This window comes from Oncorhynchus mykiss, chromosome 1, assembly GCF_057628025.1.
Source record: "Oncorhynchus mykiss isolate SJ-2025 chromosome 1, ASM5762802v1, whole genome shotgun sequence".
Classification (NCBI taxonomy): Eukaryota; Metazoa; Chordata; class Actinopteri; order Salmoniformes; family Salmonidae; genus Oncorhynchus; species Oncorhynchus mykiss.
In genome coordinates this window covers 32,525,626-32,541,248 of record NC_143022.1, presented here as the reverse complement: position 1 = coordinate 32,541,248, position 15,623 = coordinate 32,525,626, and the positions used below count along the sequence as shown (strand labels likewise).

Below are 15,623 nucleotides of genomic sequence, written 5' to 3'. Positions count from 1 at the left end.
TCATATTTTCAAGCACAGTGGTGGCTGCATTGTTATGGGTATGCTTGTCATTGGCAAAAACTAGGGAGTTTAATTAAGATAAAACATTTATGGAATAGAGCTAAGCAGATGCAAAATCCTAGAAGAAAACCTGGTTCAGTCTGCTTTCCAACAGACGCTGGGAGACAAATTCACTGTAGGCTATTTGGCATCACATGCACTTACAGTACCAATACCAGACCAAGACCATATTATGGCAAGAACAGCTCAAATAAGCAAAGAGAAACAACAGTCCATTACTTTAAGAAATGGAGGTCAGTCAACGCAGAACATTTGAAGACATTTTAAAAGTTATTGAAGTGCAGTCGCAAAAACCATCAAGCACTATGATGAAACTGACTCATGAGGACCGCCACAGGAAAGGAAGACCCAGAGTTACATCAGCTGCAGCCTCAACATCAACTGTTCAGAGGAGACTGCGTGAATTAGGCCTTTGTGGTCAAATTGCTGCAAAGAAACCACTACAAAAGGACACCAATAATAAGAAGAGACTTGCTTGGGCCAAGAAACACGAGAAATGGACATTAAACCAGTGGAAATCTGTCCTTTGATGAGGCCAAATTTTAGATTTTTGGTTCCAATCGCGGTGTCTTTGTGAGAAGCAGAGTAGGTGACCGGACAATCTCTGCATGTGTGGTTCCCACCGTGAAGAATGGAGGAGGAGGTGTGATGGTGTGGGGGTGCTTTGCTGGTGACACTCAGTGATTTATTTAGATTTCAAGGCACACTTAACCAGCATGGCTACCACAGCATTCTGCAAAGATACACCATCCCATCTGGTTTGCGCTTAGTGTGACTATCATTTGTTTTTCAACAGGACAACAACCCAAAACAAACCTCCAGGCTGTGTAAGTGCTATTGGATCACAAAGAAGAGTGCTGCTCCAGTGAAAAGCTATGATGCAGGTGTTCCATCATGCGCCATACTCAAACTAGTGGCATGTGGACAGAACATATTAAACCAAAAAAAAAAAAGTTTCTCACTGTCTAAGTCTAATAATGTCTTGCTCCTTTAACCTGAACACACACCCAACAACCAACCAACCACACAGACAATCTTAACTTAATAAATAAGATAAACCACCAATTCTCCACACCCAAGCCTTTCATTGCCACGGAATCAAAGGGATAGTTCGTAGTACCCATGGTTAGTCATTGTAAAACCCATCCACCATGCTAGAAATACTTATGGTTGGCCCAAAGCATAGGATGAAGAAAGAATAACATACTTGAGTTCCTTGAAACGCTGCTGTGTCACGCTGCTGTGCGTGACCATATAGACATCAGTGAAAAGGAGAGATCTATTTCAGTTGTAAACAGAGAACACAAATACAGGGTCAAGAGCCACAGCAGTACAGTATAGCACAGGGTGTGCTTTAGTTTCCAGCACACAATCATCATCATGCATTATTATGGTTCAACAATCACACTCTCTGATGACTCCAAGACCCTCACTTCCCCAACAGTCCCAACCCCTTACTTCCCAACCCTCCGACTAAACATTTCCTGGGGAATTCAGTCCAGGAATGTTATGTTGGTGAAGGAGCAACTGCAACAGCTGGGAGGAAAACCACTTTCTAGTGGATGGCAGAAACGCATAGGTCAAATCTGACACACAGTAAATAGCAGCTTGTCCTCTTCACTGGCACTAGACCAAGAACAACTCCCTGTTTTTAATTAACCATTGTCATTGACGTTGGAGACTTTTATCTCCCTCACCAACTTCAAACATCTGCTATCTGAGCAGCTAACCGATCGCTGCAGCTGTACATAGTCTATCGGTAAATAGCCCACCCAATTTTACCTACCTCATCCCCATACTGTTTTTATTTATTTACTTTTCTGCTCTTTTGCACACCAATATCTCTACCTTTACATGACCATCTGATAATTTATCACTCCAGTGTTAATCTGTAAAATTGTAATTATTCGCCTACCTCCTCATGCCTTTTGCACACAATGTATATAGATTCTCTTTTTTTTCTACTGTGTTATTGACTTGTTAATTGTTTACTCCATGTGTAACTCTGTGTTGTCTGTTCACACTGCTATGCTTTATCTTGGCCAGGTCGCAGTTGCAAATGAGAACTTGTTCTCAACTAGCCTACCTGGTTAAATAAAGGTGAAATTAAAAATTAAAAAATGATGACCTGTGTTGCATTATTGGACTGCTTTTTTGCCGATCAACAGATTGTATAGTCTCTCATCGACGTCTTAGCACAGTCTTATCCCACATATTTCACCTCAAAATAACATTTGTTAAGTGTTGGTCCCATGTTTCATGAGTGGAAATAAAAGATCACAGAAATGTTCCATACCTACAAAAAGCTTATTTATCTCAAATGTTGTATACAAATGTGTATACATCCCTGTTAGTGAGCAGTTCTCCTTTGCCAAGATAATCCATCCACCTGACAGGTGTCATATCAAGAAGTGTATTAAACAGCATGATCATTACACACTTGCACCTTGTGCTGGGCCAATAAAATGGTACTCTAATATGTGCAGTTTTGTCACACAACACAATGCCACAGATGTCTCAAGTTGAGGAAACGTACAATTGTCATGCTAACTGCAGGAATGTCCACCAGAGCTGTTGCCAGAGAATATAATGTTCATTTATTTACCCTAAGCTGCCTCCAGCATCATTTTAGGGAATTTGTCAGTACGTCCAACTGGCCTCACAACCACAGACCATATGTAACCACGCCAGCCCAGCACCTCCACATCCGGCTCCTTTACCTGCGGGATCGTCTGAGACCAGACATCCGGACAGCTGATGAAACTGTGGGTTTGCACAAGCAAAGAATATCTGTACAAAATTTCTGAAACTGTCTCGGGGAAGCTCCTCACCAGGGTCTTGACCTGACGGCAGTGTGGCATCGTAACCGACTACAGTGGGCAAATGCTAAACTTCGATGGCAACTGGCACGCTGGAGAAGTGTACTCTTCACGGATGAATCCTGGTTTCAACTGTACTGGGCAGATGGTAGACAGCATATATGGTGTCGTGTGGGCAAGCGAAGTGCCCCATGGTAGCGGTAGGGTTATGGTATGGGCAGGCATTAGCTACGGACAACCAACACAATTGCATTTTATCCATGACAATTTGAAGGCACAGAGATACCGTGACGGGATCCTGAGGCCCATTTCCGTGCCATTTGTCCGGCACCATCACCTCATGTTTCAGAATGATAATGCACAGCCCCATGTCGCAAGGAGCTGTACACAATTCCTGAAATCTGAAAATGTCCCAGTTCTTTCATGGACTGCATACTCACCAGACATGTCACACATTGACCATGTTTGCGATGCTCGTATAAGGCAGTGTGTTCCAGTTCCCACCAATATCCAGCAATTTTCCACAACCATTGAAGAGGAGTGGGACCACATTCAGCCTGATCAGCTCTACATGAAGGAGATGTGTCGCGCTGCATGAGGCAAATGGTGGTCACACCAGATACTGACTGGTTTTCTGATCCACGCCCTTACCTTTTTATTTTAAGGTATAAGTGACCAACACATGCATATCTGCATTCCCAGTCATGTGAAATCCATAGAATAGGGCCTAATTTATTTATTTCAATATGTGAACTGTAACTCAATAAAACCTTTGAAATTGTTGCATGTTGCGTTTAGATTTTTGTTCAGTGTAATTGGACTTATTCAAGCCTTTGATCATGAGTGATGAAGAGAGTAGCACAGTTCATTAGACTGTCAGTAGCACCTGTTTATCTAAAACACATGCCACAAAATGCCTTAATTTGCCAAAAATGAAAACATATATTTATCTAGCATGGGCCACTGGTAATTGGAGTGTGCCGTCTCCCAGTCCCATATGGGATCTCAAATACTAGTAATTCCCCAGAACACAATAAAATTGAATAATTTACGCAAGGAGGGCACTTTTGAATGAATTAGAGTGTGTTATAACAGAGACCTTAACAGCTTCCCATAATCCAGAGTCATTTTCATAATGGCCTCTTAAATGGATGGCTTGTGATTAGGCAAAGGCAATGTCCAAATGATTAAAAAGATAGCTGAAGTTTATTTACTCCAGCTAGATGAGGATAAGTCAATAAGAGGTAAACTGATAGTAATTACTGTATGACCTGATACCAGGTTTCAGTGCGTATTGACAGCACTGAATGCATGTTGAATATAATCTGGTGTGCACACATGACATAGACAGGATTACTTCACTTGTCTATTGTCTACAACAGGTAGGTAGGTTGTCTACTACTGTAGGTAGGCCTATATATTGTTTTGTGATGTCTATTGGCTAGATCAACAACTGATAGAATATAGGGTAGAATGAGACCCATGGACATGACTACTCTGTTGGGATCTAGAAATGTGCTGTGTGCCTCAGACAGTTTTAAGAGTGGTACAGTGCTGCTGATATTGTAACCTCTGGATCAATAGCTGCACAATTCCCCTTTGTGTTTCCATGAGGTGATGTTTGATTAATTGAATAGGATTTTATCAGTCGTCGTTGGCAAGTGCGTGCTCCATCTGATCTTGTGACACTTGTGGTAATGTTAGCTAAATATAACTGTGTACAAGACAGACTGACGGAGCACAGATTCTCTGTACAGTAGAATCATTGGGAGGTCCCACTATCTCTGAACATGGACTGGCCAAGAGTTTGCGCTGGAATGGTTCAGTGTGGATGCATAACTAGGAATGGGCATGAGAAATCGAGTATTAGAATGGATGTCAAAGCTCAATCTTTAACTAGCGATCAAATAATTTTCAAATACTGTATAACTATTTAGTGGAATGTGCTTTGTGGCTGCCCGAACAGGCAAGTGAAATGTTGTTTTGAAGACAATGTTAATTTGCTTTTGACTCTAGTGTTCCATTTGTACATGTGCATTTGCGGGAAAAAAAAAAAAAAAAAAAAAAAAACAAGCCAAGCATCACATGTTCTTCTCCCTAATTTCCTTTACCCTCCGTGTCTCTCTCTCTACACGCGTGCTGAGTGCGCACACAAGCTCCCGCTAGGCCTACAGTAATAAATCCCTATAAAAACGTATCCAACTGATGGGATACACAAGCAACATTCCTTGACAATTGACGACAGTTTTATCACAAATTCAACATGGACTGGTTGATTGAAGTAGGAAAATATGTGTTCCAACAATGAGCTGTAGTTTTGGAATAATTGTGTCCCTTCTATTTTCCGCTTAAGCTACTTTGCTAACTGTTACTGTCATTTAGAATTGGTTAGCATAGGCTATAACCCACTAGACATAGACAGCTTCCACACTGAAAAGAAATACGCTCTGTGTCTTCATCAGAATCATTAAGCATATGCCTACTCACCACAATTAATTACCATGCAGTGTTCAATGTGGAATTGTTCATCCATTTAGAAAATTCCAAACAGGAAAATAAACTAAATAAAACCTCTGTATGTTGAAAAGAAGACAGATTTAGGTTTGAACCCTGAAAAAAGTTGTCTTTCAACTCGCCAAATTGAGCCCAGTTTCAAATGATCACTCTGAGAATAACTGTTCCAGGCATGAGATGCGCATGAATTTGTACTGGCAACTCTTTTACAATTACTATAAAATAGGCATCTTCACTGTGATAAGGGCTCAGGAAATAAGAGTGTCGGTCTTGTCTGCTAAATTAACAAAACAAGGCAATGCCATTGCACAGCCATAGGCTTCTACAAGCAAGCGTCACTGCTGAGGTTACTGCCTTATTGAAGATTGTGTTCTACGATATAATATAAGCAGTTGATGTTAATGTTTCAATAAATTAATCTTACATGGCACTTGCTTTTATTTTTATTGGGTACACAACAATGGTTTGCTCCTACAGACAGTGAGTAATGTGGACGTGGCTTGCCTTGTAAATCAGGCAGACAGGCATTGAGGCATTCAGTTAATGTCCGATTGAACAAAACAAGTGACCTTAGCAACTTTGAGCATGATATGATCCATTTCAGAAACGGCCGGCCCAGTAGGCTTTTCATGCACGACAGTGTCTAGGGTTTACCAAGAATGGTGTGGCAAACAAAAAACCTTCAGCCAGTGGCAGTCCTGTGGGCGAAAACAGCTCGTTTAATGAGAGGTCAAATGAGAATGGCAAGAATTGTGCAAACTAACAGGCGGCCAAGAACAGGCAAATAACGGCGCAGTACAACAGCAGTGTGCAGAGCGGCTTCTCAGAAATCACAACTTGTCTGTCCTTGTCACGGATGGGCTATAGCAGCAGACAACCACACTAGGCTCCAGTCCTATCAGCTATAAACAAGAAGAAGCGGCTCCAGACAGCACGTGATAACCAACACTGGACAACTGAGGAGTGGAAAAAAATATTGCCTGGTCCGTTTAATCCCGGTTCGTGTTGAGTTATGCCGATGGCAGAGTCAGGATTTGGTGTACGCAGCATGAGTCCATGACCCCATTCTGCCTGGTGTCAACGGTACAGGCTGTTGCCGGTGGTGTAATGGTGTGGGGAATGTTTTCCTGGCACAGTTTAGGTCCCTTGAAATCAATTGATGTTTCCATGCCCCGAAGAATTCAGGCTGTTCGTGAGGCAAAGGGGAATCCGACCCGGTACTAGATGGGTGTACCTAATAAACTGTCCGCTGAGTGTAGACAAATGCATACAGATTTTTTCCCAGTGCGGGCCTTCGAAAAAAAAAAAATATTTGTTTTATTCAAGTACTCAAACAGTCAAAAGACATCAAATGCCCATCCTTTTGAATAACACCTGAACACTCTAGACATACCCTTATCCTTCAATATCATATTCTTCAAAGAGTATATGACATTCAGATATCATTGCTCTATGCAAAGTCCTGGAGTGTATTTTAAGTCTGATTATGGCACACATCAGTTTAGTGGCTAGGGTGAAATTAAAACACACTCATCAATTGACCCATCCAGCACAATCCCTTTGCAAAAAGATGTTTAGAATTCTTCAATCCTTTCCAGCAGCCTACAGTCTCAAGCGCATCTTTCTTGGCACATCATGTCAACGTGATCTTCAGAGAGCCCTTCCTCTAGCCACCAATAGTGACTGACATACATTATAGAGGACTTGTGTTCCAGCTCCTCCAGTGGCAATGCAGAGATAGACAGCTGACTCATGGGAGTAGGAAGGCACACTGCCAACTGACATGGGGAGTGGGCAGGCAAAGAATCTGCATGGAATGTCTATGTGATTGATAAGGCCAAAGATGTACTTTAGACATTTTAGTCTCGGCCTAATGAAACCCCCAGCCCCTAAGGCACTTACGTAGCTCTGAAAGGGCTGGATAGCTTTAAGCAATATGTTAAAAACTTGACATTACACATAAGCATTCCTTTCAGATCTACAGGAGTGCCTGGGGGGTAAGGGTTAAGGGTCAATTTGGAATTCAGCATGTCAGACTGGTGGGAAACCTGTCACATGAATGGTCCACATATAGCGAACAAGGAAGCTTACTGTGGAGCAGAATGCCCTTAGGCATATCAACTATGTAGCAGTTTGACAAAAGCTGAGCACAAGATATCACACTTATAGGCTACCAAGATATTTCCTTTATTTTGTGTCTATGTTGTGCCTCTATTATCAATTTCACATCTTGATATATGGAGCATGCTAATATGGGCATTCATACTAGTCCAAATGGTTCGATCGACAGAAATGTAAACAGGATCCCTGATTGGTAAATGTGGACCTATTATTTATGACTGTCCTGGAATGCACCTTTGGACACTATGGTTTAAAATCTCTTAATCTGTAGCCTTCCGATACCAAATATGGGCGCAACTCGGGTCTGGAAATGCATGAACAAGAAGGCAGGAGTAGCTGTAATCGCAACCTGTCTTCTGCTTCTGACATGGACTCAGCATCATAGGCTATTGATGTAAACTGCTAAACTTATGCTATGAGTGGGAGGCTCGTTCTTTAAAGTCATCCTGCAATCAAACTACATGTAGGCTACAGGAAAACAATCAACCTTGATAAAACATTTAAATCAGGTTCTTATTTTAACCACTGATGCGCCTATGGACACGATTTATTGGGTTACAGCCTAATATCATAATCTGATTCTGTTTTGTCTTGTCTTGATGTAAACTAGCAGTAGAGCAGCTCAGTGGTGTATTGGGTTACATTAATTATATTACTGGTTAATTTTGATAACATGGCATTGATAGGTTTCAGACATCGGCTACCATTATGATATGGCGGCAAATTCACACTAGCGATGACAGTACTGACTATGGAACCTTCAAAGTAGCCTACAGAAAATCAAACGTTAGCAACACCAATATGGGAATGCCTCTTAAATTCGCATATCCTTCCGATAACAGCACTGGAGACTGGACTGAATGTTTTTCCATTAGCACGAGGTTCGGGAAACCAGTCCAAATGTACTTAAGTTTGCCACTTATGTTTAATGAAGTTGTATGATTGTCACATATTAAATAACGTACATGTTTGCAGTGTCAGGTGCAATTATAACAACAATCATCAATGATGCAATTATGGACAAACGACACATGAAATTGCAACGTACCCTAGTCAAAAATAAAACTGGTTAAATATTGAATTTATGCGACACCCATAGACAAGATAAATTAAAAGTCAGTTCTGAGTTTGAATCAGAACGACTGAACATAGGTTTTCATTATGTGTAATGCATTAGAGCGCTCGAATCAAATACCGTAATGACATAGGCTACCATACAGCCCAGTTGGCCAGTACACATACCAACCTAAAACGTCAGTGTTAAAACACGTTAGAACGATAAAAGAACGTTAAATCCTACCTGAAATCTGTCACTCGTTAGTGCGTTCGAGCTGAATTGGATGTACACACACACACACACTGTGCAGCAGCAGTCCTGCCTCCACCGTATCAAGCCCCTCCTACTTCTGTGCGCAGAAAAGAGGAAGCGCGTCACACACTCGCACTCCATACGTTTGGATCCAGCCTCTCTTTACCATAAAGTAGGTTGACAATTGTAGCAGTATGTATGTATACCAAAGCACTTGGCGCATCTTCATTTTATACAGTAATGCAATGCGTGTGTGTGTGCGTTTGAGGGATGGAGGGAGGGAGAATGAGCAGGTGAGAAAGAGAGGGGGGGGATTATGTGCACGTATGATGCATGTATTTCCCCTCAAATGGATGGAATTTGAAACATAATGAAAACACACTCCCTGGTAATGGGCTAGAAAATGTAGCGTTGGTTGGAGTCATTTAGCATTCTATCAGTAATGTGTGTCTTCATTAGTTTAGGCATACATGAAGCACAAAACGTAATTTGATTTATTTAGAGAAACCATTGCTCATATCATATTATTTAAATGTCTGCTGTAATGAATCTGGCATGGAAATGGTAAAGCAACTTATGATTGCACTCCATTTTGTAAACTTAGGCCCACTCCACAATAGACCTACAATATGTTTAGACAGTTGCCCAAAACTCCAGCAGGTAACTATAATAAACACTTTGCAGTATGTTGTGCTATAACTTACCTGTATAGTAATGTTGTAACAGGAATGGCATTGTATTGTATGAGTCTTGTTATTATGTAAAACAATAGGGGGCCCAGGGTAGCCAAGGGAGATGTAGGAAGGCAGGCTTACAACGTCTTCAATTGCATAGGGGCCTAATGGTTTATTTATGGTGACAGGGTGCAGAGGGGTAAACTACAAAGCAGGATCAAGGAGTTAGCCAGCTACCTTGGAAAAATATTCTGAAATAACATGATAAGCTTGAAATAAGATAAGCTTCAAATTGGCATGGTCAAATTGACTCAACAACCATCCAAATTTGGCTTGGCCCCCTTTGCCTGTTCACCGCTGTACCATCTATAAGGCAGAGACCGTACAGGTGTATCAAAGCTGGGACAGAGACTGTTAAACAGTCATCACTAACAGGCCTCTGCCCAGTGCCCTGCCCTGAACTGTATTCACAGTTACTAGCTGGCTACCACCTGGTACTCAACCCTACACCTTAGCGACTGTGCCCTATGTACATCATCATTGAAACCTGGTCATTTTAATAATATTTATCTACTGTTTTATCCCTTCACATGTACTGTATGTACTGTATTCTAGTCAAGGCTTATCATATATAACTACTGCTGTACACACCTTTTCTATTCATATACTGCCCATAATGTCTATACACAATCATCATATACACTGAGTGTACAAAACATTATCAACATTAGTTGTATAAACATTTTAAGATACTTATACAGCGCAATACAAACGCCTATGCGTCATGGCACAGCTCACAGCAACTATGTACATTAGGCCTATAGCCCCTCTCTGTTACAGAAACTATAGCAGACTGCCACACAAAAGGGAAACTGCCTATCCCTTCCTTGGGCAATGCCGTCCGATCCAAATAACATGGGTACATTTTCTTCAACCTCACAATAGGTAAGTAGGCTAGCCTATAATGATAAAACCTTTATAATAAATAGGAATCATCTCAAAATATTTCCAGTAATTATTTAGGCCTTATTATTTAGGCCTTAGTATTCATATTTATTAACGCACACCCAATAATAAACATCATTGAATATTAGGCAAAGTGACGTTCTCCAATGACGTCACACCAATCAATAACAGTGAGCACCTGTGGTTAGGACACCCTTTGGCAGTGCGTGTTGGGATGATAAGCTGTTCTGTTCCAAAAGTAACCAGGAGTTTGAAATGTTCTTCAGACAGAGTTAAAGGGAAAATCCACTCAAAAAACTATCTTTTGGTATTTTATTTATTAGTCCACTGTTGATACAGTCCCAAAACGTTTTGCATGTCAGACGTCAAGTTTTCAAGATATTGGACTTTCAAGAAGCAAAGTGTCACCGGCCGCCTCTCCATATCATGAGATGTGGCCGGTGACAGGATGATGTAGCTGGTGGCCTAATATACTTGTTTGTAAGCCCATTTCTGTTTTGTGCAAGGGCTTTTGCCCGCTGTACTCAGTTTTTGTAGAGTGGAGTGTCTCCAGTTGGTTTTTAGCCTTCCCTGCTTTCTCTTTCCTTGTGGGTTGTAGTAGTCCAGTTAATGTATGTCCATTGTGTTTTTCATGAGTACGTATCTATTTTAAATGGCCATTATATCCTCCGTACATAACGTAGGCAGTTGTCGATGAAGACTTGTAGTTTATTGATTAGGGGTTGTGTGGTTTTTCAGGGTTCGCATCACATTTGTGCTGAAGATGTGGATCTTCGTGTTAGTGGAGAGCTGTGACGAGGCCTGGTTACAGAACACCCCCATATTGGCCCCTTCTATGTGAACCATTGCGGCGTCCCTTCAGGATATGAAAGAACAGTATCCCTGATATAGTAGTACTTCCTCAGGTAGGCCAGATAGAATTTCCATCATTCTACATAGATCTGTGTGAGACAAATTTAAGACAAATGTATGTTTTCTACCTAGCTAGATGTTGCCCTCTGTTGGCTGCAGTGAATGAACACACAGACAGCCTGGTGACTGAAAGCCTGTTACATACTCTGAAGGGGGAATACATTATCCTACAGAATGTAACCCCCTGTTTGGAATGAAAGGGCATAGTATTACTTTTAGATGGAAAACAGGTTATGTTTTGAGGTGACCCTCAAACACGTACATTATTACCTGGCAGCACTGGATGATTATTGCTGCCAGATCCAGCTCACTGGGGCAAGGGTCACATACATTTGGTTAAGCTAATGAGACAACTGGCATCACACTTCAGTTTCTGAGGCAAAAAACCCTTATTATCCTTAGTTCAGCTAAAAATATAACATTTAAGTGAACTATGAATCGGATTAGTTAAAAAAAAAAAGAAAGGTGATCGAATAGGATGAGACGATGAAAAGTATAGTCTTTGAAACCCAAAAGCAAATCTGAATAGATCATAAGGGATGTTGACTTGATTTGATGATGAAACACTCTCCCCTTTTTCTCCGCTGTCTGAAATCCGTGTAAAAGGTGCAGCTGACGAAACACCAATAAGTTTGGACCTTTAAAAACAACATTTCTAAGAACTTCCCACTCTTTACATTTTATCTCTTGAGATGGCATTAGGTATGATCCCACCATCTGTCTAATGGTGTGGTTGCACATAGTTACTAAGCTACTCCACTTGAACTTTGGCCATTAGAGAACTGAGCTTTTCTAAGAGACCCAGAGAGGAAAGTCAAAGGGAATATTGAAGGTGTACTGCAGCTTTATACTGTATACTAATCAACCTACACAATGTCAATTACCATTTAACACCATGCCTTTTGAGGTGTGACATGGTTTTAATAAGAATTGAATGATCCGTGTTCTCTATGGGTAAAGTATTGGAGGTGTCCATGCTGCTCCACTGGCTCTCATCTTCTTTTACTGTCCAAAATATAATAGTTTTTATGGCAGAAAAGCTGATCCTTCTCCCACCACAAGAGGGTACCCCTGGCATGAATTAAGACAGGTTGCATTGTGTAGACCTGTTAGACTTGTGTTTTAATTTCAAAGTGTCTAAAATAATATGAGAGCGTGATCTGTTTTGTCTTCAAAGTAGCGTTGTGTTGTAGAGTTGCTCAACAAGTCCAGTTATAACTGTTGTAATCTTCATATCAATATCACAGTCATTATACTGGGCTCCTGAGTGGCGCCCCCGTGGCGCCCCCGTCTAAGGCACTGCATCTCAGTGCAATATAACAGTTCCTGGTTCAAATCCAGGCTGTATCACATCTGGCTGTGATTGGGAGTCCCATAGGGCGGTGCACAATTTGTCCAGGTTTGGCTGTTATTGTAAATAAGCATTTGTACTTAATTAACTGAATTGCCTAGTTAAATAAATACAATAATACAAATGCATGTGCTACAGTAAGGTGGTGACCTGTATAGAAAATACTTATAGCAGGCCATTGAGTATTCATGTGATTTGAAATGATAGTGTGTTGCATTCAAAATCGATAAAAGAGGATGACAAACAAACCTGTCGGATATTGTGATTTCAGTGTGTGGCTTTGCAACATCTATACACTTAGGCTATTTTTACAGTGACTCAGTTCTTTCATAGCAAAACTCTTTCATAGCAAAACTGTAAGTAGTATTGATATGAAAGGGACACCTGTATGTGGATTTAACCAATATTCTCAGCAACATAAATGGACAAAGATTCACTTGACTCAAAGACTACGTATTGACGTCAATAATAAATCAAGCACATATTAAAGTGTCTTAAGCAAGCAATAGTTTCTTCCTGTAATTCATTGATGTGGAGAGGTTTGACTCCTATTCTATTCAATAAAATTCACCAATAGGCTTCAGCCATAATCTTACCATTTCACTTTATTTGTGTGAACAACCCAAAGTTACATTTCCTTGCTCATCTGCATAAATGGATATCAAACAAACAATTAACATGTATTCCTTTGGTCAAATACATGTGTTCAATTTGAAAGTAGTTCAGTTGTCTTATCATGCTGGCCTTTCCCCCTGCTGTTGTGGCTTGGGTGTCTCCATGGGAACAGGTGAGCAAAGAGAGAGGGAGGTTCTTGTCCGAGCACTGAAGGGTGTATGGAAGTCATCCTGGTCTCCTCCCCATCACCCGGCCATATTTAAACAGCCTGCAGCTCTCTGTCAGTCGCTTACAGAGGAGCTGGTCTTAACAAGAGAGAGCCTTAGCCTGCTACTTATAGAGAGCCTCAGATATTGCTTATAAAAACTTTACTATTACAATAATTATCTATTATCTATCTCACAAGCCTGTCTGTACGGACACAGTGTTGGATTTGCTCACATCTCATTCACAAAAGGTAAGCTTAACTTCAATATTTACCTTTTCTCAATGCTTTCAATATAAAGTTGAATTTGTGTTTATAAAAAGTATTTAACTTGTGTTTTTTTAAATCACATTTTTGATTGCCTGTGATTTGGGTCCATTTCTGTTATCTAATGAGGATTTCCTTTTCCTTTTGCAGTTTCCAAGCCCTGTCAGAGAACTAATGTGGGTGGTGGAGAAGATCCGTGTGTCCACGGAGAGACCCAACCTGCCTCTCCCCTCAACAGAATACAGCTTCAGGATCGGAGACATGTTTGGAGAGAAAGTTAACAAACACAAGAGACTTTCCCTGTGTCCTAACGTCATCACCCCAGACACTATACCAAAGTTCTGCATCCCTCCTAAGATCCCTCCCTTACAGGAGGCGAAAGGTAAAGAGCAGAGCCGCCAGGCCCCCACCATCAGAGTGTCACTGTTTGAGCGGGAGAGGGGGATCCCTAAGAGGGAGGCCCCAGCACGAGAGCTCATCAACCCACACATCATCCAGGTGGAGAGTGTGGACGAGAGCCCCTATGACTGTAATGATGAGGAGACCACCAACGCAGACCCTCAGAGCCAGGCAGCCCTCTCCCTGCCCCACATGGCCAAAGCCCAGACCTGCTACGGCTTCTGTACCCTGCTGGAGAGCCCCCACACCAGGAGGAAGGAGTCCCTGTTCCACAATGACCCTGGGTCCTGTGGCACACCGCTGCTGCTCCCTAGGAGCAGGTCCAACACCGTCCTGTCATCCTCCCCTTCCTCCTTCAGTCTCCACACCCTGACCTCCAGACTGTCCCCCAGAGGTTATACCCTCAACAGACAGGGCACAGTGGACAGCGACACCACCTCGTCAGCTGAGTCATCACCTTTCAGCTCCCCAATGCTGAGCAGGTCCCCACCCAAGTCTTCCCTCTTCAAAACACTGAGTCATGAAAGGCTTCTCTCCAGAAACATCAGAAAGACTGTGGTGTCCAGAAACAACTCCCTGTCGACAGACGAGGGCAGCTCCACGGACAATAGCCCCAACGTCATAAGGAGGGCGTCAGAGGGGCTGGTAGAGGGCCTTCCACCAAGCTTCGGTCTGGCTCCTCCTACCATCTTCCCCACAGACTTGGTTCTGCACAAGGAAAGGGTGATGAGGGAGAGCTTGATCCCAATAGGGAAGGATGGCCTCCTGCGTCTCTCTGCAGAATACTGTCCTGATAACCAGAGGCTGCGGGTGCGGCTCATCAGTGCTGAGGGGCTGTATACTCGTTCGGTGGACCCCAAGAGTATAAACTGCAGTTTCAGCCTCTCCCTGGTGCCTGGAAAGGTCCAAAAGCAGCGTAGCACAGTCATCAGGAAGTGTCATAACCCCATATTCAATGAGGACTTTTTCTTTGATGCCATCTCAGATCTCGGCCAACGCTCCCTGAGATTTAAAGTTGTCAATAAAATGTCCACTATGAAAAGAGACTATATTCTGGGGGATGTTGAACTTCCACTAACAAGCATTATCACTTTATAAGTTAAATAATTTGTATTCATTATTGACTTGAAATGTAAAATATTTATATTTTATTTAGTGAGTAGAGATTTTATTAAACCATTTAAAAATATCTGTTTCCTTATTATTATTTTTTATATAAAAGGACAGTCTTGGAGTACATCTGTGGCAAGCAATAATGCATTTCATATGGCAACTGAATATTGAAAGGCCCATGTCATCCTTTTACCAGAGTTCATACCACATCGTACACAGTAGACCTATATATTTTTTTGCGTACTGGCAATAATCACTCTAGGTTCCTCTTACTATCCATCCTCATTCAGAAACATGG

At 41.7% G+C, this 15,623-nt stretch overlaps 2 protein-coding genes across 5 annotated transcripts in view; one reads left to right on the top strand and one right to left on the bottom strand.

The window, feature by feature from the left end:
* The window catches only part of LOC110520933 (talin-2), a 153,824-nt gene extending 144,792 nt beyond the window's left edge, over positions 1–9,032 (bottom strand). For 2 of the 4 annotated variants that reach the window (XM_036975472.2, XM_090226693.1), the window contains exon 1: positions 8,815–9,032. In XM_036975472.2, coding sequence (XP_036831367.2) covers positions 8,815–8,964 — 150 coding nt within the window. In that variant the 5' untranslated portion in view covers positions 8,965–9,032. The remainder of the gene's footprint in view (positions 1–8,814) is intronic. The other 2 variants (XM_090226736.1, XM_090226765.1) reach the window with 1 other exon arrangement.
* Positions 9,033–13,627: 4,595 nt separating this feature from the next.
* On the top strand, positions 13,628–15,399 carry LOC110520932 (C2 calcium-dependent domain-containing protein 4C-like). Its single transcript, XM_021598371.3, has 2 exons — positions 13,628–13,798; positions 13,964–15,399. Exon 2 carries the CDS (start codon positions 13,988–13,990, stop codon positions 15,308–15,310), a length of 1,323 nt encoding a protein of 440 aa, XP_021454046.3. The 5' UTR covers positions 13,628–13,798; positions 13,964–13,987; the 3' UTR covers positions 15,311–15,399.
* The last annotated feature ends 224 nt before the right edge of the window (positions 15,400–15,623 follow it).